General features: G+C 42.6%; 1 protein-coding gene across 1 annotated transcript in view; it reads left to right on the top strand.

Moving 5' to 3' along the window:
- SDK1 (sidekick cell adhesion molecule 1) overlaps positions 1-23,997 on the top strand; it is a 246,586-nt gene that overhangs the window by 14,242 nt on the left and 208,347 nt on the right. Inside the window, exons 6-8 of the mRNA XM_038762450.1 lie at positions 5,531-5,667; positions 17,812-17,959; positions 20,021-20,161. Of these exons, the coding sequence (XP_038618378.1) occupies positions 5,531-5,667; positions 17,812-17,959; positions 20,021-20,161 (426 nt within the window). The remainder of the gene's footprint in view (positions 1-5,530; positions 5,668-17,811; positions 17,960-20,020; positions 20,162-23,997) is intronic.

Here is a 23,997-nt window from a genome sequence, read left to right as displayed (position 1 = left end):
GGCACAGTGAGGAGATTAGCGGCAGAGGAGCGGAGGGTGCGGGGTGGGCAGTAGAAGGAGAGAAGGGAGGTGAGGTAGGAGGGGGCGAGGTGATGGAGAGCCTTGAAGCCGAGGGTGATTGTATTGATTAGGAGTAGGAATCTTCCCAAGTTTAGGGTAAATATACTCATCAATCAATTAAATTTATTTGAGTGCCTGTTGTGAACAGAACACTGGACTAAGCACTTGGGAGAGTACAGTAGAATTACTAGACATGATCCCTGCCCTCCGGGAGTTTACAGTGTAGTCGGGGAAACAGCCACTAAAATAAATTACAGTTAAGGGAAAAAAGGGAAAGGAGTTATCTGCACAAGTCAGTGCTTCAGTAAGGGATATATATACACTTGGAAGATTAGAAATTAATCAGGAAAGACCTCCCAGAGGAGATAAGATGTCAAGGGTTTTGGAGTTGTGGAGAGCTCCAGTCCATCTTGATCAAGAGGTCAGTGGTAGGAGAGATGAGAGCAAGACATACTTAGTAGGTTAGCTGAATGAAATGAAATTTTCAAGCTGGGGTGTAGTCCAAGAAGACAGTATACAAGTGGTTTAGTATGAAGTTTGTCACCAACCTACCAATCTCATTCTGTTTTCTATTTGTCTTAGCATTGTTGGAGAGTGTACTAAGTAACCAAATTCGTTGACAGCATTAAGTGCTATGTACCTTGGCTGTGGAGGCTAGGGTGAAACCTGGGTTTTCTTCTGGCTCCCTGTCAAGCCATAGCTCTGAGCCAATTCTGCTAAGTAATTCTTATCCCACACATGTCACTTTGTGTATATGCCTCAAGAGCAGTGTTTCCAGCATTCAGCAGTTCTTCAATGACTGTCTGAAAGACTTTTAACGATACTTGTAGCCTGAAGAGTTTCTTAATGGATGGGAAGCATATACTAAGTCTAGTTTCCATGTTACTGTTGGAGGTCTCTCATTGCCGCCTCCAAACATGATAGCATAGAATAGTAACAGGACTGAACTACCATCCACCCCGGCTTGTGCAGAAGTCTGAGGATCAGAGCTCTGGTCGGCTTGTAGATTTCTTTGGGAAGACCTTCACATCCAGGAACTTAACTATTTTTCTTGGCTTTGACTGCAGTAGTAACATTAAAAATTGGATTTAAGGCCACAGCCTCATGTTTTAAGTGGTTCTCCGTGCTTTTAAATGCCTCGCCCTCACTGATGGAAGGCACATTTGAGAGATCATTCTAGTGTTCGAGACAAAGTTAATTTTGTCCGTGAAAAGGGTGGCTCTCCTATTCTCTTCTATCTTCAGGGAGACTGTGATAGTCTGGATTGGGGCCAAATCAACTAATCCCCACCTCCTTAGTCCTTACGTGTGCCTTGGTTTAAATATGTCACTTATTCAGTTTTTGCTTATGTTTGTTTTTTTCCAGTTGTATCTGTTTTCCCTTTATTCCCATTTTATCTATATCCTGTGTCTGCCTATCTCTCCCATTAGATTGTCAGCTTCTCGAGGGCAGGGATTCTGTCTTCAACTTTCATTGAATGCTTCCATGTGCCTAGAACAGAGGTCTGCACACAGTAAATACTGGAGATAATGATGACAATGTTGATGGAGAAATCCCAGCCACGGATAGTGATGTGACCAATGAATTGGTACTTCTCCAAAACAGTTTCTGTCAGATAGCCATCAGGAGTGTGGCTGTAGCAAGGAGCACCATCAAAACTGTTTCTTAGGAAAGTAACTCAGATTAAAAACTACTTGTAACAAAAACATCAACACCCCGCAGCTCTTTGGAATATAATAAAAAGTCTTACCCAAGTCTCTAACAGTTCATGGAGATCATGCCTTAAAACTTATGCAGAGTTAGGAGGCTAAAGGAAAAAGAGCCAAGGATACCATCCCCTCTAGACTGTAAACTGGTTGTTTGTGGGTAGGAATTGTGTCTACTAAGTCTGTTGTATTATACTCTCCCAAGCACTTAGAACAGTGCTCTGCGTACAGGAAAGTGCTCAATAAGTACTACCATTGTTGATGATGATGATGATGATAATGAAGGATATGAAGGCCTCTGCCAAAGGACTTCGACTTACTAATTTAATCTTGGAAAATGCTGTAAACTCACCTTCCCTTCCTCAACATCCCAGAAGCTAAAATAGACTATTTCTACCTATTTGTAATCAAAATCTCTCCATTTCTGCACAACCTTGAAGCCATAATTGAAGGAATTCTTCTATCAGGTATCCAGATGTCTGTATATTAACAGAAATATTTATGATGGAGGTAAAATAATCATAAATCATTCTCAACCCCATCAGATTCTCTCTGGAGCTATTTTCTAATATAATTTTTTGTTTAGTTAGATTACTATTTCATCTATTTTAGAGATCATCTGCTTTGACTCTAAAAACTAAATTCTAAGTGGGTCAATTATTGTTCTTGTCTTTGGACTCCATCTTCCATATGAAGACTTTCTATTTGTAAGTAAGGTATTGCCTATTTCCTCAGTAGCCTTCACATAGGAAAAAACTTGAAATTAATATCAAGTAAAAGCTATCCACTATGTCTCAGGAACTGAAAATATCTCCCACTCTGTGCCAGAGCCTACTGATTGGTACCCCTTATATTTTCCCCAAGTGACTCTTACAGATAAGTTTTTATGACACTACAGAGTTGAACAATGTATGGGAAGTGCTCCATCAGTTGGGTTTATCGGGTTTCCAGGCCGATAAATTTGAGGGCTTAGGTTTCTTGAGGCTCAGCTGTTACTGAAATCAGTTTGTTCTTTTTCCAGTTTGGGCCAGTCTTAAACGAGTTTTTTGGTAGATTCATTTCTGAAAAGAGAATGCAGGAGAAATAGTAGCTTGAGGATTTGTATCATGACCTGACCTCCTGTTGGATTCAATTTACTTGTTTTGATATCTGTCTCCCCCACTTCTAGACTGTGAGCCCATTGTGGGCAGGGATTGTCTCCGTTGCTGAATCGTACTTCCCAAGTGCTTAGTACAGTGCTCTGCACACAGTAAGCGCTCAATAAATATGATTGAGTGAATGAATGAATAACCTCTGAACCATGAAGAGCACTGTACCATGCCCTGTACAGTAGAACTAGTCCAAACCATCCATCCACTCCGCTCCATCCATCCATCCACTCCATCCACTCCAACCACTCTATCCAAACTGCTACCTTGCTGGTTCAATCTCTCATCCTATCCCAACTGGATTACTGCATCATCCTCCTCTCTGATCTCCCATCCTCCTGTATCTCTCCACTTCAGTCTATACTTCACGCTGCTGCCTGGATCATCTTTGTGCAGAAACGCTCTGGGCATGTTACTCCCCTCCTCAAAAGTCTCCAGTCCATCCAAACCACTACCTTGCTGGTTCAGTCTCTCATCCTATCCCAACTGGATTACTGCATCAGCCTCCTCTCTGATCTCCCATCCTCTTGTATCTCTCCACTTCAGTCTATACGTCATGCTGCTGCCCAGATCATCTTTGTGCAGAAACGCCCTGGGCATGTTACTGCCCTCCTCAGAAGTCTCCAGGGTTGCCAGTCAACCTATGCATCAGGCAAAAACTCCTCACTCTAGGCTTCAAGGCTCTCCATCACCTCGCCCCCTCCTACCTCACCTTCCTTCTCTCCTTCTACAGCCCACCCCGCACCCTCCGCTCCTCTGCCAGGAACCTCCTCACTGTATCTCGTTCTCACCTGCCCCGCCGTCGACCCCCAGCCCATGTCCTTCCCCTGGCCTGGAATGCCCTCTCTCCGCACATCCGCCAAGCTAGCTCTCTTCCTCCCTTCAAAGCCCTACTGAGAGCTCACCTCCTCCAGGAGGCCTTCCCAGACTGAGCACCCTTTTTTGCTCTCCTCCTCCCCATCCCCCCCGCCCTACCTCCTTCCCCTCCCCACAGCACCTGTATATATGTTTGTACAGATTTATTATTCTATTTATTTTACTTGTACATATTTATTATTTTATTTTGTTAGTAATGTGCATCTAGCTTTATTTTTATTTATTCTGTTGACCTGAAACCTGTCCACATGTTTTTTTTTTGTTGTCTGTCTCCCCCTTCTAGACTGTGAGCCCGTTGTTGGGTAGGGACTGTTTCTATATGTTGCCAACTTGTACTTCCCAAGCGCTTAGTACAGTGCTCTGCACACAGTAAGTGCTCAATAAATACGATTGAATGAATGAATGAAATGAATTAGTAGACATGATCCCTGCCCTCCAGGAGTTTACAATCTAGTAGGCTTAGACATTCATCAAAATAAAAGGTAGAATGAAAAGAGTCAAGGTTTCACTGAGGAATAGTGCATTAGAAATAGCGAATAGAGTGTTAGAAATTAATCGAGAAGACTCTTTTACAATAAAAGGGAACCCAAGACATTGTGGATTTGAACTATGATTTATATTGAAGTAATTTTTTACAGTGTGTATTGTAATCATTTGTTTAAAAAGTGTGTGCATGTGGGTTGAAGATTTTTGTGCTTGATAGCCCAAATCCTGAAGTAGCTTAATAAATTTCAGAAAGTAATGAGCACATTTAAAAGATTAAGTAATAAGTGTAATTATGGTTTTTGTTCAGACTGAGGTGGGTCAACTGTAACTATTGTCTGAGAAAGTATAAAAAACTGGGTTATTATTAGTTGAGGAGGTTGTCCTCTTTTCACTGGCACTGCTTAGGAACCATAGTATAAAAGGGCATCAATCCAGAACAATGAACATAATAATGAGCAAGGCCCAGATTTATGAAAAATAAAGGTTAAGAAAGTAGCTTATGCCCTGACTATGATTTTAGAGATTTGATGGTCCTATGTGATTTGGGTTTCAAACCATTAAAAATCCAGAGGAAGCATTATATATATCCAGAAGTAACAAATATTCCAAAAGATTACAAATTTTAATTGCATTCCAGTTTTATAACAGTTTGGATTTGTCGTTTCCCACTCCCACTGGGCTCCAGCAAGTATTTTCACTATATTCTCTACATACATGTTCCAGAATAACCTCCCTTTATCTAAGAGAAAAGAATTACCCCACACAACATAGCACCACATTTGTCAATAAGTCAAGTCATTCTGTTGCCTAGGAATACATATTGTAATCTTGATTAGTAATTCTATATGGTTAGTGTCAGAATCTTATTCTTACCTGAGTATGAAAAAATCTCTGTGAAATCATTTCACCAAGGGTTTTACTGTTTCATTTCCAGTACCTAGTAATAAAAAAATAAAGTTATTGACTAATTTGTCTTCGTTAAAGAATATTGTTGGAAAATTGGCTTTTTCTGGCATTAAGAAACAGTGACACTAGCAATTTGTGTCAAACTTTGGAATTTGAATATAAATTATAATTTTAGAAGAACAAAAAGCTATATATAGATTGGAGGGGGGGCATTTTAGAGGCTTTTGCAGAATGCTGAGTTCATTTCCAAATCTAAGCTTAGAGGGTATAAATTTTTTGAGAAAAGAAAAATTCATTGATTCTGATGTGGGGTTTTTCCCATTTTCTTCCTTTCATTTATTTCACAAGTGAACTGCCTCATTCACCTCAAAACCTTGTGGCCAGCCTGAATTCTTCACACAGTCGCACTGTGATTCTCTCCTGGGTGCGACCCTTCGATGGAAACAGTCCTCTTCTTTATTACATTGTGGAACTGTCAGAGAACAGTAAGTAGAGTAAAAATTGCCATCCTGAAAGATGATCCAGTTTCTTTTTGTTCTTTTAAAGTCCTAACCTTTGACTTAGCCTGCTGACCCAGGACAATTGATGTGGCATTGCTGTCCTTGCAGGTCTTCTAGTTATAAACTGACTCTTGGTTAAGAAAAGATGAAATGGAGCAGTGGACCCAAGGAGAGGGACCAGGGGAAGAGTCACCAAGGCCTCAAATGTAAAAGAGAGAGTGAGAATAAAGATAGGGAAATGTAAGGAAGTCTTAATTAAAATAGTTAATCATTGCCATGGCATAGTGGATAGAGCACAGGCCTGAGAGTCAGAAGGTCATGGGTTCTATCCCAGCTTCACCACATGTCTGCTGTGTGACCTTGGGCAAATCACTTCACTTCTTTGTGCCTCAATTACCTCACCTGTAAAATGGGGATTGAGACTGTGAACCTCTGTGGGGCAGGGACTGTGTCCAACCCAATTTGATTGAATCCACCTTAGTGCTTAGTACAGCACTTGGCACAAAGTAAGTGCTAAACAAATACCATTTTTTAAGTGCTTACTATTTGCTAAGCACTGTACTAAGCCCTGGGGTAGATGCAAGATAGAGCCTACATGGGGCTTACAGTCTAAGTAGAGAGGAGAACAGGTATTGAATCTCTATTTTGCAGACGAGGGAACTGAGGCACAGAGAAACAAAGTGACTTGCCCAAGGTCATACAGAAGGTAAGTAGTGGAGCTGGGATTAGAACTCAGGGCCTCAGACTCCCAGACCCTTGCTCTTTCCACTCTACCATGCTGCTTCTCAGTCCTGAAGAACTAGAAGTAGTAGTAACGGTAAGAGCGCAGGAAACATGATGCACTTTGCTAAAACCTGAGGAAGTACAACAGAAGCGCAAGATATAATTCCTTAGGTTTCCCATCCTCATTCCTCAAAAAACAGGGACTTCCCCAGAGAGTAGCCCTGTGCCATAGGAGTCCTCAGTATCAGCCTTTCCTTATGTTGGAAACCAGGTTCAAACATACATTTCCTCTTGCTACAAGTGCACTTTTCAATAACGCAATCTCTAGGTTGAAGTCCAATCATATACCGTCATTTTTCATTATATATTAAGGACTTATTTTCAGTTTGTGATTTAGGTCATGCCTTTAGTTCTCTCTGCTTTTGGTTGCTTTTTGCCCATTTCACTGCTCATTAGATTCTCCAACAGATAGGGGGCAGGTGAACAGAAAAGATGGGATACCCTATTTAGTCCAGTTTGTTGTTGGCAACTCCAAGGAGAAGGTTTTGGTTGGGAAAACTAGACTATGAGCTCGTCTCTGTACTGTGAGCTCACTGTGGGCAGGAATGTGTCTGTTGTTATACTGTACTTTCCCAAGTGCTTAGTACAGTGCTTTGCACACAGTGTGTTCTCAACAAATATGATTGAATGAATGAAAGAAGGCTGAAAATAATAATAATAATAATGTTGGTATTTGTTAAGCGCTTGCTATATGCCAAGCACTGTTCTAAGCACGGGGGTAGATACAAGGTCATCAGGTTGTCCCACATCGGGCTCACAGTCTTAATCCCCATTTTACAGATGAGATAACTGAGGCCCAGAGAAGTTAAGTGACTTGCCCAAAGTCACCCAGCTGACAAGTGGCGGAGCTAGGATTAGAACCCATGACCTCTGACTCCCAAGCCCGGGCTCTTTCCACTGAGCCATGAAGTGCAATACAACTGCACAGTAAGGAAGTTGGAGAAGCAGTAGCAGTAATTACAGAATATTCACCACATGCTTTAGCTGTGTGGAGATATCGTGACCTAACAGTTATTCCTAGATCTGATCTCTGGGGGGATAATTTAATAAGGAACTACATTGAAAATCAGTATTTTCATTCACTATAAATTCAGGATGAAGAACTACTCTAAGGTATTATATATCAGTGACCGCACTGTGTATTTATATAGAGAACATTCAGTTGAAAAGTGCTCATTTTTCCTGATGACATCCCAGAAAGGTAGATTGGAGTAGATATTTTTAAATTGACTCAGGCTGGGACCTGAGACTACTGCTTCCCAGCGTAGTGTAGTTTATTGGAAAATGTACAGTCTCAGTCCATGGTGTTTTTGGAGTGTTTACTGAGTGCAGAGAATCAATTGTGTTTATTGAGAGCTTACTGTCTGCAGAGCACTGTACCTAGCACTTGGGAGAGTACAGTATAACAATTTAACAGAGTTGGTGGACACGTTCCATGCCCACAATGATCTTACAGTCTAAAGATTCTGTCCAAGCTTAGTCAGATGCTGCTTTTGACTGTCAACCTCCAAATTAGCTTTATCCAGTTGTCACCACATGGTTTTACTTCTGCAAAGTCACTTTGGCTAGTAACTGGATCTAGATTGCCCCATGCATTTCCATAGCATCCCACTTTGAAAGGGTTTCCAAAGTGGGTATTAGCTTTGCTAGTCCGTAAAGGAAGTTCTGAATGGTTACTGTGCTAATGTAATTCAGATTTAATTTTCATAGACTGCATTTTTATTGTGTTTAGCTTTACATTGATATTTTCCTTGAGTTTTGTTAGTGTGTTCAGTCGACCTTCTGGGGAGGGGTTGGTTTATTTTAGAGCAAAAAGACTTTTCTTGTGCTGCTGGTCTCAGGGCTTCTTCCACATGTCCCTCCTAATATTCCTGAATAGAGGTAATGCGTGATTTCTCCTGTTGACACAGTAGGTTGCTTGTATAATAATAATGATGGCATTTATTAAGCACTTACTATGTGCAAAGCACTGTTCTAAGTGCTGAATTCACCTAAGTCTGTCATTTCTCATGGTACATTTTCTGGGCTGTTTCACTCATGCTTTTCACTTTGTGCCACAGGTGCCTTTTCACATATGAAACCTACCAATAATCTGAAACAACCCTTCTGTGAACTGATATACTTGTATTTGCATGGATTTTTCTCGCTGTCTCCAGCAAAGCATGCTGTGCTGCTAAGCACCTTGATCTCCATTTGCTATGATATAGTTAAACACTGATGGGTGTTGTGCGATTTACCTTGCCAAAATAATAGACATTTTTTTCTTGATACTTTAGAATGCTCTAATATTGCCTTCCTTTTCCGATTCTTTTACAGGTGTTTTCTGAATAGTTGCTAAGCAATATTTTCTTTCCTGTTCATTTGTCTTTTGGCTCTGATAATTGAACCTTACTTCTTAGGGTAGTTTGAATCCTCCTTGTTGCTCATATCAAATGGACTTAACCCAACATGGATGTTGCTTGGTTAGCAGAAATACCTGCTTCTAACCAATGTCCATCCTCCTTCCCCACCAAGGAGAGATGGAAGAGTCAGGGAGAGAGCAAATCTCAGGGATCTTTGAAAAGAGCTGAGGAGGGAGATGAAGTTGACAGGGCCAGGAAGAAAACTGGCTTTGGGAAGGACGCCAGGTCATATAGAAGCACTAGAGGGTATTTTTTGCTGTAGGAGCTCACTGAAGTGGTAAGGGGTCATGGCTAAAGGAGTCACATTTGTGAAAGGCAAGAGAGCTAAGTGTCTTCGACAAGGCTGGAGCCAGGTTCCAGTAAAACTCCATATAACGTGGCTCTAGAAAGCACAAATATGCCAAGATCCAATATACCTGTTACTCCCAAACCCCTGGAAGCCTGGTGCTTCACTCCTCTAAGACAGGGTTTGACATATCCAACTTAAACAAAACTAAGCAGGAGTTTATTTGGGAGGAAAAGAAACTGGAAAGGGAAATAAAGAAATGGTCACCTTTTAGCTAATGCTTCACAGCTTTGAGATGAGAGAATGACTGCAGTAGTCAAGTTGGATCTGAACTAGGCTTCAATAATAATATAATAATATTGATATTTGTTAAGCACTTAACTGCAGTGACAAGCACGGTACTAAACACTGGGTTAGATTCAAAAGAATCACATCAGCACAGTCCCTGTCCCACACAGAACTCACAGTATAATGGGGAGGAAGAATAGGTATTGAATCCCCATTATATAGATGAGGAAACTGAGACACTGAGAAGTTAAGTGATTTGCCCAAGGTCACATAACAGGCAAGAGAAAAGGTAGTATTAAAATCCAGGTCCTCTGATTCCCAGGCTCATGCTCTTTCCAACTGGCCACACTGCTTCTCTTCTTGCTAGGGGCTGGGAATTAAGTCTCAAGGCTCTCTTCTAGGTCCCCTTCTATTCTCCACCTACACTTACTCCCTTGGAGATCTCACTCACTCCTGTGGTTTCAACTATCATCCGTATACAGATGATTCCCAAATCTACTTCTCCAGCCCTGACCTATCTCCTTCTCTACAGTCTCACATTTCCTCCTGATTCCAGAACATCTCAACTAGGATGTCCTGCCACCATCTCAAACTTAACATGTCTAAAACCAAACTCTGTATCTTCCCACCTAAACCCTGTCCTCCCCTGGACTTTCCCATTACAGTAGAGAACACCACCATCCTCCCCATCTCACAAGCCAGTAAGCTTGGCATTATCCTAGATTCATCTCTCATTTAGCCGGCATAGACCACCTCACCAAATCCAGTCAGTTCTACCTTCTCAACACCTACAGAACCCACTCCTTCCTCTCCACCCAAACTGCTATTATGTTGATCCAAACACTTATATTTTGTCTTGACTACTTCATCAGCCTTCTCACTGACTTCTCTGCTTTCTGGTTCTCCCCAGTCCTTACTTCAGTCTGCTGCCCTGATCATTTTTCAAAAAAAAAAAAAAGGTTCAGTCCACATCTCCTCACTCCTCAAAACCTCTAGAGGTTGGTTACCCACTTCCCATCAAACAGAAACTTCTTGCCATCAGTTTGAAAGCTCTCCCCTTTCTAATGATGATAATAATAATAATAATAATAATGGTATTTGTTAAGTGCTTACTTTGTGCCAAGCACTGTTCTAAGCACTGGATAGTTACAAGGTAATCAGATTGTCCCACAGGGGACTAAGAAAAGTGATTTGCCCGAAGTCACACAGCTAAGTTCATTCATTCATTCAGTCGTATTTATTGAGCGCTTACTGTGTGCAGAGCACTGTACTAGATGCTTGGAAAGTACAAGTTGGCAGCATATAGAGACGGTCCCTACCCAACAGTGGGCTCACAGTCTAGAAGTGGAGGGACCAGGATTAGAACCCATGACCTCTGACTCCCAAGCCTGTGCTTTTTCCACTAAGTCCCTACTACTACCCAATCTACAAGCCGCGCTCCTCTGTCAACCTAATCTCTGTACGTCGATCTCATCTACCCCACCACTGACCCGTTGCTTGAGTCTACCCTCTGATCTGGAACTCCCTTTTCTTTCATGTCTGACAGACCACCTCTCTCCCCACTTTCAAAGACCTAGCCCTCAGTCCCCCCCAACTCTGTGTCCTATATGCACTTAGATCTGTACCCCTTAAGCACTTTGATGCCCACTCACAGAACTTATGTACATATCTTTATACTCTGCTGTTTCTACTATATGTAATATATTTTAAATTCTGTTCCCCCTTTAGACCGAAGGCTCCGGTGGGCAGCAGTGGTGTCTGCAAACACTATTGTTTTATACTCTCCTAAGTCCTTAGTATAGTGCTCTGCATACACAATGTGTTCAGTAAAGCCAAAGATTGATTGATAATTTTTCTGTACAGATACTCTCCAAATACTTAAAATCTCCCATCCTTTAAATTTCCTTTTTGAAAAATTTGACACTGCACAGAAGTGAAATAAAACCAACTTGCGGTCGCAATGATGGAAAACCTTGGACAATCTTACAGATGTCCTCATTTGGTTTGGCAAATGGCTGCGAATACCTCACTTCTCAAGAGACCAGGCATAGGCCCAACAGCTGTCTCTTACTAAGAGGTCATATAGAGATTCCTGTTTTCTGGCATTGGCTCATCCTAACTCTTGACAGCTGCCTCGGTCCGAGTGCTACTAGGCTACAGGGATGTAAGATGGTTCAGCTGAAGCCAAGCATAAGTCCTTCTCATAATGAAAAGTTTGGCTTTGGAAATAGCATCAGCAGCATGACCTCTGAAATTTAAGGACAGCCAAAACCCAACATAAATGAATATGTGTATATTTGCTTCTATACCTACGCACATACTGAACCTATTAAATGTGGTGAATAGTTTTGAGTAGGCTATCGAGAGTTGACTCAAGATGGAAGTAGATTTTGAGTGGAGAGTTACGATTTTATGAAATGGAGAGGGGAGAACATTGCAGGCAGATGGGAGGTGGTACTGGTGTGGGGCAAGTAGAGTGAAGAGGATGATCAGGAACTTCACCTGGGCAAAATGGAAGGCATGCCCTGAGGTGTAGTGGAGAGAAGAGGGCAAGCTAGTAGAGAACCTGAAATCCATTGTGAGGAGCTTAAGTTAAATGCAGGTAGCTATTAAAAGCCTTCCTAGATAATGTTGGGCTGGATGGACTATTGGCCTAGCCCATAATGGACTCCAGTATTCATTGTTTAAAGGTGGATGGAAAGGAACCAGTTTATGGAAAGAAATTGAAAAGAACAATGAGAAAGGAGAGAAGTGTGGGGATGAGAGGGTTTAGGGGCTGAATTGAAAGTGGAGTAAAAGTAGCAGGAAAGGGGGCAAAGGTGGATGGGGAGGATAGTTAAAGTTGAGGAAGGGGAGGGGTCCCTTGGGAGTCATCTCAATTTCATTGGTAAGACTATTGAGACATGAGGGATGAGTACAAGGCCTCAAAATGGCACTATATAATATATAATTGTGGTAAACAGCATGGCTTAGTGGAAAGAGAACGGGCTTGGGAGTCAGAGATCATGAGTTCTAATACCGGCTCTGCCACTTGTCAGCTGTGTGACTTTAGGCAAGTAACTTAACTTCTCTGTGTCTCAGTTACCTCATCTGCAAAATGGGGATTGACTGTGAGTCCCGGGTGGGACAACCTGATTAATTTGTATCTACCCCAGTGCTAACAACAGTGCTTGGAACATAGTAAGCACTTAACAAATACCATTATTATTATTATTATTATATTTATTAAGGCAGCATAGCCTAGTGGACAGAGCATGGGCCTGGGAGTCAGAAGGACCTGGTTCTAATCCTGACTCCATCCCTTGTCTCGTGACCTTGGGCAAGTCACTTCAGTTCTCTGTGCCTCAGTTCCCTCATCTATAAAATGGGGATTAAGACTCTGAACCCCATGGGGGACAGGGACTGTGTCCAACTTGATTAGCCTGTATCTACCCCAGTGCTTAGAACAGTGTTTGACACATAGTAAGCACTTAACAAATACCATCATTATTATATGCCAAGCACTGTACTAAGCTCTGTGGTAGATATAACATAACCAGGTCCCACATGGGGCTCATAGTCTAAGTAGGAGGGAGACCAGGTATTGAATCCCCATTTTGCTGATGAGGGAACTGAGGCACAGAGAAATTAAGTGACTTGTCCAAGGTCCCACAGTAGGTAAATTGCAGAATCGGGATTCAAACCCAGATCCTCTGACTCCCAGGCCCATACTCTTTCCACTAGGCCAAGCTGCTTCATGTCTACTCCATCACTTGGGACCACGGATGAAGTTGTTGCTAAAGGAGGAAGTTGTAACATAGAGTTATATGACAAGTAGGCACATTTTAAACGGGATAGAGGTCAGTGTGGCTTTCAGATTCCCACCAAGAATTCTCATCAGTCTGATCTCAGGAGTGGAGAAAGCTGATTTTAGGTGTAATTCAGTCCCCTTTCAGTCTGGAGTGGCCCCAAATAGCGTGGGCCAGCCCTAGGTCATCCCTAGTCTGGAAGACCCCATTCCTACCCCATCCCCCCAGTAAAACAGTTTGGGTGTTGACAGAAGAATGCAGTTTTAAGTAGGCTATGGGCTTACTAAAAAAGCTTAGCCACTCTCTGAATTAGCTATCGGAGCATGGCAAGACTTCAAATATATTAAACATTGGCGCAAATCCTGAGCCTGGTTCTTGGCCACACAAACCCATGGCATTCCTCTTCTTTCCAGATTCTGCTTTCCACTGGGGTCCTCGGCTGGCTCAGGATCTACAGAAGTTAGCTGGTCATGCTTTTCTACTTCCCCTTACCTGTAATTTATTTTAATGTCTCTTTCTCCTGATAGATGTTAAGTCCCTTGAAGGCAGGTATCATTTCCTTTATGGTACTCTTCCAAGTGTTCAATACTGTGCTCTGCACTAAGTAAGCACTCAATAAATACTAATGATTGATTGATTGACTGAGCTACCGGGTTTATCCATGGGAGAATAAAAGAGGAGAGTGGAGGGAGGCATACCGGAATCTCCCATATGTGAAAACCAGAATAAATCTCTATTTAGTAGGTCTTTTATGAGGCTCCTCTTCCACAGCACTTAGAGAAACATTTCTTAAGGGAATGCGGTCTAGAAAGAATAGTTTAAAAAAAATTCAAAACAGTCTTTAGTTGGTCATCCCTTTTTTGGCTTCAAGCATCTTAAATTGAAAACAGAGTAGAAAAGATAACTGGGCTTGTGAGAAGATAAGCAAGTAGACATTTCTCCACCAACAGCAGTTACAGCAGATGAATCAACAGGACAGTTTAAGGTAAATGAAAGATTAGCAGTTTTTTTCCAAGAACAATAGAAGCTTAGTTAATAACTTGAAGTGGTCAGTCTTTTGTCATCCAGTAAATTTCTGGGGACTTTCTAGATCAGGCAAGCAACTGTAATCTCCGGATGGTGGAAGGAGGTGTAGAAAGTTTTATGGATTAGTACTTTATCATCAGTTCTTCCACATTCTCCATCTTAAGGTATGTATCTTGAGTGATTCTTGTGTAAACCTTGGAGGAACTGTCCTTCAAGGGGGTGGGGGCTGTTCACTGATTGTCAGGAGACAGGTTATTTAAATTTTGACTGTACTCGGCAAACTCACTGAATCCAGCACTCTATGAACAAGAAAATCCTTACCAAACCACTTTTCTGTGCAGATCAGAGTGCCCAGGAGATGAATAGGGTTCATTTGTATTAGATTTCAGTTTAATCCCTCTTCCTGCCAGATCTTTTATCTTCCAGGAGGAGAGGAAAAATAATAAACAAAGTATTCTACTGATGCAACATAAGAACAAAGCAGAGTCCAAGGTGCAGAGGAGATTAATAGGCCTTGTTTTTGAATCCAACTGCTCACTAGATCAGACTGTTTGGGTTTAGCACTTTCAAGTGATGCTTAGACTAGTGGTAAACAAATGAAACTGAATTTCTCTGGGAAATAGACCAGTGGTGATTAGAACCCATAGGGATACAAGGTGTTCTTGTTAGTATCTGCTCTATCCTTTACCTAATTAAGTTGCTTTAGGCAGCTGATTAAATCAACACTTGTTCTGGTCCTCCTTTTTTCATTTTGTTTCTTTACACTTTGTCCTGAATCTGCTTGTTGTTTATCTGAAGCCATATATGGAATTCTAACCAAGGTAACTAGCAGTCATGTGGGGTGAGAGAACAGGTTTGTGTTTTCTGACCTTTTTGGGGGTCCTCACTTCATATATTCTGGAAAATAGTAGAATACGTACCTGAGGATTAATTAAAAGATGCAACTGATTTTGGGTCTCAAGGGAGCATACTATCATCTTAAAAAATTCAACTTAGCAAGAAACAAATTAGTGGTTCGATCTGTGTCAAATTAATCATTTGAAAGTTCATTCTCATTGTCAAGTCACTCCCTTGGTGACCTCATTAGCTCCCATGGCTTCAACTATCATCTCTACACTGATGACACCCAAATCTACATCTCTGCTCCTGCTCTCTCCCCCTGCCTCCAGGCTCGCATCTCCTCCTGCCTTCAGGACATCTCCATCTGGATGTCTGCCCGCCACCTAAAACTCAAAATGTCCAAGACTGAACTCCTTGTCTTCCCTCCCAAACCCTGCCCTCTCCCTGACTTTCCCATCACTGTTGACGGCACTACCATCCTTCCCGTCTCCCAAGCCCGCAAACTTGGTGTCATCCTCGACTCCGCTCTCTCGTTCACCACTCACATCCAAGCCGTCACCAAAACCTGCTGGTCTCAGCTCCGCAACATTGCCAAGATCCGCCCTTTCCTCTCCATCCAAACCGCTACCCTGCTCGTTCAAGCTCCCATCCTATCCTGTCGGGACTACTCTATCAGCCTCCTCTCCAATCTCCCATCCTCTTGTCTCTCCCCACTTCAATCCATACTTCTTCACGCTGCTGCCCAGATTGTCTTTGTCCAGAAATGCTCTGGGCATGTTACTCCCTTCCTCAAAAATCTCCAGTGGCTACCAATCAACCTACACATCAGGCAGAAACTCCTCACCCTCAGCTTCAAGGCTCTCCATCACCTCGCCCCCTCCTACCTCACCTCCCTTCTCTCCTTCTACAGCCCAGCCCGCGCCCTCTGCTTCTCTGCCACTAATCTCCTCACCGTGCCTCATTCTCACCTGTCCCGCCGTCGATCCCCGGCCCACGTCATCCCCCTGGCCTGGAATGCCCTCCCTCCCCACATCTGCCAAGCTAGCTCTCTTCCTCCCTTCAAGGTCCTACTGAGAGCTCACCTCCTCCAGGAGGCCTTCCCAGACTGAGCCCCCTCCTTCCTCTTCCCCTCTGCCTTACCTCCTTCCCTTCCCCACAGCACCTGTATATATGTATATATGTTTGTTCATATTTATTACTCTATTTATTCTACTTGTACATATCTATTCTATTTATTTTATTTTGTTAATATGTTTTGTTTTGTTCTCTGTCTCCCCCTTCTAGACTGTGAGCCCACTGTTGGCTAGGGACCGTCTCTATATGTTGCCAACTGGTACTTCCCCAGCGCTTAGTACAGTGCTCTGCACACACTAAGCACTCAATAAATACGATTGATTGAAGTAGTACATGGTTGCATATCCATCTCTGCAACAAACAGAAACTCCTGATTATTGACTTTAAAGCACTCAGTCAGTTCTCCCCTTCCTACCTTACTTCACACATTTCCTACCAAAGCCCAGTCTGCATTCTTTGCTCATCTAGCGCCAACCTATTCACTGTAGCTTGATCTCATCTTTCTCACTGTCGACTGTTTGCCCATATCATCCCTCTGGCCTGTAACTCCCTCCCCTCTCATATCCAACAGACCACCTCCTTCCCTGCCTCCAAAGCCCTCCTAAAATCACGTCTCCTCCAAGGGGTCTGCCCTAAGCCCCGATAAGCATTTCCCCTGCCTGCCTTCCCTTCTGCAACACCTATGCACTTGGATCTGTACTCCTTTTTTATGGCATTTATTAAGCGCTTACTATGTGCAATGCACTTTTTTAAGAGCTAGGGAGGTTACAAGGTGATCAGGTTGTCCCATGGGGGGCTCACAGTCTTAATCCACAATTTATAGATGAGGTAACTGAAGCAAAGAGAAGTTAAGTTACTTGCCCAAAGTCACACAGCTGACAATTGGCAGAGCAGGGATTCAAACCCATGACCTCTGACTCCAAAGCCCGTGCTCTTTCCACTGAGCCACACTGCTCCTTAAGCACTTGCATTCATCCCATCCTCAATAATACAGCTTTTGTACAGATACCCTCTGCCATTTCCCCTATCAGTAATTTGTTTTAAAGTCTCTCTCTCCCCCTCTAGACTGTAAGCTCTTTGAGGGCAGTGATCATGTCTACCAACTGTATAGTACAGTAAGCCCTCAGTAAGTGCAATTGACTGATTGAGAGTAGATGTAGAACTCCCAGAATAAGCCTTTGAAATTTGCAAGGGCTGAGCTCATTTGCCTGACAAATCCAGTCTTCCACACCTGCTTGAAAGCTGGATGGAAAGATATTCCAAACTAGCTATGAATTTCATTCAGCCAAAACCACTCATGGGTGTGGTGGTATAATGGACTGCCAACAGATGGGTTGTGAAATATACAGCCCATCTGTCTTTATCATACTCATTTCCTCTTTTATTAAAATGTTAATGAATATAGTTTTTACTGATTATGCGTTGACATGTGCATCATCCCTTTCTGAGGGACAAATGTGCAATCTACCTAACCATGGAGGCCTACAGGAAAGCTTTTCCCATTACCTTCCAAAGGAGGGTATTTAAAAAAAATTAATTTGCTTGAAAACATTTCTGGGTTGCTGAGAAAAAAATGTGCATGGCTGTATATTTCAAATGCTTGTTTATGAGAAGTTTTATCTTTATTCATTTCCTCCACTAGACTCTCCATGGAAGATGCACTTGTCTAATATTGATCCCAAGATGATGAGTGTGACCGTCAGTGATCTGACTCCAGCCCGCACTTACCAGTTCAGGGTGTGTGCTGTTAACCAGGTGGGCAAGGGTCAGTACAGCGCTGAAACAAGCAGGTATAGTAAAAGATAATCTCTTTAAATTTTCAAGCTACAATCTGGGGGTAATAATGCTTTTAGAAATCATTTTGATTTGAAAAATTCTGATACAGTTAAATCCATAAGAAACATTTTCTTCAAGAATGGAGAGGAAAAATAATGTAGAAGGGGAGAAATCTGTGTCCATTGGCTTATTTTCTCAGAAATGAGCCCGATTCTGGTTCTTATAAGAGGAATTATCAGCTGTGTTAAGGAAGATTATGTGAAATTTAGTGGGGAGGCAAAAGTTGTCTTCCCTCATTCATTGTCGTATTTATTGAGTTCTTACTGTGTGCAGAGCACTGTACTAAGCACTTGACATCTGGCAAGGACATCATGTGGGGACCTTGCAAAGCACCCACTAAGAATGGGTCATCCAGATTGAGGATAATAATAATAACAATTAGGTATTTGTTATCTGCTTACTATGTACCAGGCACTGTACTAAGTGTTGGGATGGATACAAGCAAATCAGGCTGGTCCCATGTGGGGTTCACAGTCTCAGTCTCCATTTTACAGATGAGTTAACTGAGGCACAGAGAAGCAAGGTAACTTGCCCAAGGTCACACAGTAGACAAATGGCAGAGCCAGGATTAGAACCCATGACCTTCTATCTCCTAGGCCAGTGCTGTATCCACTACACCGTGCTGCTCCTCATTTGGTAATGAAGATGTGGCAATGTGCAGGCACTCACAGTTCTACTCTCAAAAAAGCCATTGGGCTGTCATTTGGTATCTCCTTATCCTGCTCTCCAAGAGAGAGGCTTGTTGGACAGTAATGGAACAGGCAAAGGTGCAAGCCATCTTGATCCAGGGAGCGATTTCGGGAACAAAAAATTGGAAATAAATAAATTGGGAAATAAACAAATAGATTGGGAATTTGTTGTGAAGGAGATCAAGTGAAGAGGTTTTCAATGGAAATTGTGAAAGTGGTCATGATATGAAAAAGCAGGGATGGCAGAAGGAGGGAGAAAGGCAATACAATTGTAATGGGGAAAAAGTTATTAATGCCAATATTTTATTATAATTGTGGTTGAAAATAGACAACTTTTATAAAATGAAAGAAGAATTTCTTCACTTAAAAAGCAAATAAGGGTAGGAGATAGGTTCATTTATTCAGTCATTTATTGAGCACTTACTGTGTGCAGAGCACTGTACTAAGCACTTGGAAGAGTACAATACAACAATAAACAGACACATACATTGTTTCGCCCCTCCTTTTTCTGAGGGTGTATCATTTTGCTCTCTGGAGCACTGCATGGGAGATGGAGCTCAGTTGTTTTAAGAATGAAATTCACGATAGGAGACTCTGACGTGCATAAGCACCTACTTGTTGTAGAGTTTTGTTGACAGCATAAAATTAAAAGCCAGCTAACTGACTTTTTTGAGCATTGCCACTTTAGGTAGGGTGGACACAGGTGCTCCAGTATTTACAAAGCAAACAACTAAAAGAGTTTTATTTGGGAAGGGAAATAATTGCTTCTGAAACCACGAAAGCTAGCTAGCTCCAGAATGGTCCCTGCACTTCTCTCATCACTCAAGTGCAACTTTTGAAGTTCATTCAGTCGTGGCAGAGAAAGGTGACTTCATCGAGTTTCCAATGCACCCTCCCTGGAAACAAAAGCATAAAAGGCAGACTAGTTGATCTAAATGGCTTTTTCAAAATGTAGGAGTTTGATTTGAAAAATATTGAAAGAGCTGAAGGAAACAATTTGGAACAAGTCACAGTTTCTGGACCTGAGCTCAAGCTCATTCAGGCTTGTAATCTTTTTTAAAGGGCTGAGGTAATGTGGGTTATTCAGAGAGAATAAGGTTACCCCAGCTGTCTTCCTTGTGGCTTGCTTAACTGATTTTCTGTTATGTTGATTTGTTGTAACTATTCCATGCCTAGCAGCTCAGTTGATCAGCTTTAGTGTTTTTTCTGTCATCTAACTTTAGTAAACAGTGGTGGGTCACGGATTGTAAAACTATAAAATAAAAATGTATGTCCTTTGTTCTAAGCCTCGATGTCCCTTCCCCCCACCCATTTTTCTCTGCTCAGGTTGATGTTGCCCGAAGAGCCCCCCAGTGCTCCTCCAAAAAATATAGTGGCCAGTGGACGCACAAATCAGTCCATCATGGTCCAGTGGCAGCCGCCCCCTGAAACTGAACATAACGGGATTCTCCATGGATACAACCTCAGGTAAGGGGACTATGATCAAACAGGTAAATATATAAATGCAGTAGCAACCAGCAGAAGTTTAAGAAGCCATCTAATGCTCTTAAAATTTTGGGTGAACTTCAAACCTAACGTAACCCTTTCTTTTTTACCAAAACTCGGGTGTCTGAGGTGGAACAAATGAACCTGTAGGTAGAGGGCCATTAAATTAACCTCTCATTTATGGAATCTTATAACATCTGTCCCTCCCCTTTAGACAGGGGTACTATTTGGGAGTGGATCCAGGTTTGGTAGGATGTGGTTCATGGGCTAACTCCAGAGACACTCAGGGGAAGTTGGTTTGGAATCTACTTCCCTGCTTCCACAGCATGCAACACTGTGGCTGCAGCTATGGGGAAACATGCCACTGTTTTAGGTCTTTCCAAGTGCTTCTCTCAACCACGGAGGTAGAGTTTTGCAGGAGAAAGTGGAATAAATGCAGGCTAGCAAAGAGGGTGGGAGTCGCCAGGACAGCCACTGGTAGGCCCCCAAATGGGGGCCTTTTAACTGTCACCACAGCCCTCAACTCAGAGCTTGATATCCAGGTTTGTTCATTCATTTAATCATATTTATTGAGTGCTTACTGTGTGCAGAGCACTGTACTAAGCACTTGTATTCCAGGTCCATCCTCTTCTCCACCCTTCTACCTGGAGTTTATTTTAGTGTGTCACTTCTGCTAGATGATAACTTCTTTGAGGGCAGGGACCATATATACTAACTCTACCCAAGTGCTTAGTACAGCTCTTTGCACACAGTAGGTGCTCAGTCAATCCAAACAGATTGCGATCTCCTTGAGGACAGAGATCAGGTCTTCTAATTCTATTGACCTCTCCCAAGCACTTAGTACAGCACTCTGCAACAAAATAGACAGTCTCTTGATTGATGATGGATTCATCAGTTGGTGTTCCTCATCCCCTGTCAGTTTGCAGGCTTTCTGGAGGTAGGGATGGCATCCTCCTATGCCCCCAGATGGGTCAAGCAGAGATGGGCATAGGTCAGAGGCTGGCGGAGGAGAGGGCAGAGTGAGATTGGTTCCTTGGGTGGGGACAGGGTTGATAGGACAGAGAGGGTGCATGGGAGGGGCTGTGTGGCCAGAACTGTTATGGACCTAAACAGTCCTGGAGCCCTGAGGGCAACCCTAACGCTGTCCCACATGTGGTCAGTAAGGAAAGTAGCCACTGAGGTGTCAAGTCCTCCAGCGTCCTAGAGTAGACCAATGCAAATGGATGCAGATGTGAGTGACTAAGGTCATTTATAAGGGTGGGAGTGGGAAGAGGAGGGGGGAGGAGGAAGGCCTGCTAGGGTCTGGGTTCTGATACTCCCCCATAGCTCCTTGGCCTGAACACTTCTCCCCACAGAATGGGCCACTCATTGGATCGGAGGATCCTGCCCTCCGACATCACAGTTCGCATGAACATAGCTATAAATTACTCATTTATATATATGTCCATCTTCGCTCTTGACTGTTGGCTTGTTTTGGGCAGGCAACATAGGCACTTAGTACAATGCTCTGCACACAGTAAGCGTTCAATAAATACGATTGAATTAATGAATGTCTGCCAACTCTGTTGTACTTTCCCAAGTGATAAGTGCACTGCTCTGCACACAATAAGCGCTCAATAAACACCAATGATCATAGTGATGATGGCGATGTCAGCAGAGTTGGGTTCTGGAGTACACTCTCTTTTTATCACCTAGCACAGTTATAAAGAAGGTACTAGCAGAATTTATTCCTGAGCTAGAGGAACAGTATGTCCAGAGAATGAAATGAGAATCAGTAGGTTTTTTGTTCATTTATTTTAATGATAATTGTTAAGCACTTACTATGTGCTAGGCACTGTACTAAGTGCTAGGGTAGATACAAGATAATCAGGATGGACCCCCCAGCATGGGTCTCCCAATCTTAATCTCGATTTTACAGATGACACAACTGAGAAAGATAGAGGTTAATTGGCTTGCCCAAGCTCACATAGCAGAGCAGGAATTAGCACTCAGGTCCTTCTGTCTCCCAGACCCGGGCTTTATCTACGAGGCCACACTACTTCTCTGGTTCATTCATTCAATTGTATTTACTGAGCACTTACTGTGTGCAGAGCACTGCACTAAGCGCTTGGGAAGTGTACTTCCCAACAACAAATAGAAGCAGTCGGTACCCACAATAGGCTCACAGTCTAGAAAGTGTGGAGATTTCCTATTCAGTTATTAAAAATTCTTTCCTAGTGGAATAGTATATCCTGAAGAGAAGCAGTAAGAGTTATGCCCATTTAGAAATGTGCTACTCTCTGTCTCCTAGTAAAAGATCACCCTGTTTTGCTTAATGTCTCCTGAGCAGCATCCCTCCAGTACAAATGAAATTATCTTGTCACTTCAGATACTGTGACCTGTTAATCCACCCTGCTAATATTATAATAGCACCCTAAATAACTGACCAGAGAACACAAATAGGACTGACCAAAGAGAGACCAAGGCTGAAGATGATTTGGCACTTCAAAGAGCTACAAAGAGCACTCTAAAATGATGAACTGGGAGCGACCATGTGGCTTCTCTAGCCTGCACTTCGTGTAACTCCTAGAACTAAACCAAAGTTTCATAATCCTCCTAGAAACAGAGTGGTAGTCCAGGAAGAGAAATGCATTGTCAGGGTAGGGTTTTCTTCCCAAATTGAATTGTCTTGTCTTATGCCGTCGAGTTGTCTTCGACCCATAACGGTGCCACGGACACATCTCTCCCAGAATGCCCAACCTCCATCTGCAATGGTTCTGGTAGAGTATCCATAGAGTTCTCTTGGTAAAAATACGGAAGTGGTTTACCAATTCCTTCTTCATCATCATCAATCGTATTTATTGAGTGCTTACTATGTGCAGAGCATTGTACTAAGCGCTTGGGAAGTACAAATTGACAACATATACAGTCCCTACCCAACAGTGGGCTCACAGTCTAAAAGTCTTCTTCCACGTAGTAAACTTGAGTCTTCACCCTTGAATCTCTCCCATGCTGCTGCTGTCCAGCACAGGTGAGTTTTGACTTATAGCAGATTGCCTTCAGCTTGCTAGCCACTGCCCAAGCTAGGAATAATAATGATGGCATTTAAGTGCTTACTATTTGCAAAGCATTGTTCTAAGTGCTGGGGAGGATACAAGGTGATCAGGTTGTCCCACATGGGGCTCACATTCTTAATCCCCATTTTATAGATGAGGTAACTGAGGCAGAGAGAAGTTAAGTGACTTTCCCAAAGTCACACAACTGACAAGCGGTGGAGCCAGGATTAGAACCCACGACCTCTGACTCCCAAGCCCGTGCTCTTTCCACTGAGCCATACTGCTACCTTGAGCCATGCTGCTTCCTAAAAAGAGAAAGGAGTTGAACCTGGAATCTTCTGATCCGTAGTATGCCTCTACCTGACTTTCCCTCCTGTAGTAGCAACTGGTAGAATACTGGGAACTCTCCAGGTGTGACCCTGAGAGGAGCCAAATTGAATAGTCACAGTTTTAAAACTGAATTCACATAATATGCTCTTCCAGAGTTTAAGCCTTAGTGGGTGCTTAAAGCCAGTTCATTTGTTTATCTGTTATTTTCTCTTCAAATTCTACTTGTTTCCCTATTCTTTCCCCTCTCCGTTATTCATAGGTTGGATTATTCCATTTAGGAATTACCTATCAATCAATGGTATTTATTGAGTGTTTATTGTGTGCAGAGCAGTCTACTAAGCACTTTGGAAAGTACAGCGCAACAGAATTAGTAGATGCAATCCATTCCACAAAGAGCTTACTCGTCTCTCTTTTAGGCCATTTCACTATTTATTTGTACTGCTACCAGAGAGC

This window comes from Tachyglossus aculeatus, chromosome 21 (assembly GCF_015852505.1).
Source record: "Tachyglossus aculeatus isolate mTacAcu1 chromosome 21, mTacAcu1.pri, whole genome shotgun sequence".
NCBI lineage: Eukaryota > Metazoa > Chordata > Mammalia > Monotremata > Tachyglossidae > Tachyglossus > Tachyglossus aculeatus.
Note: the sequence above shows the minus strand (reverse complement) of the source record. Positions and strands in the feature narration are given on the sequence as shown.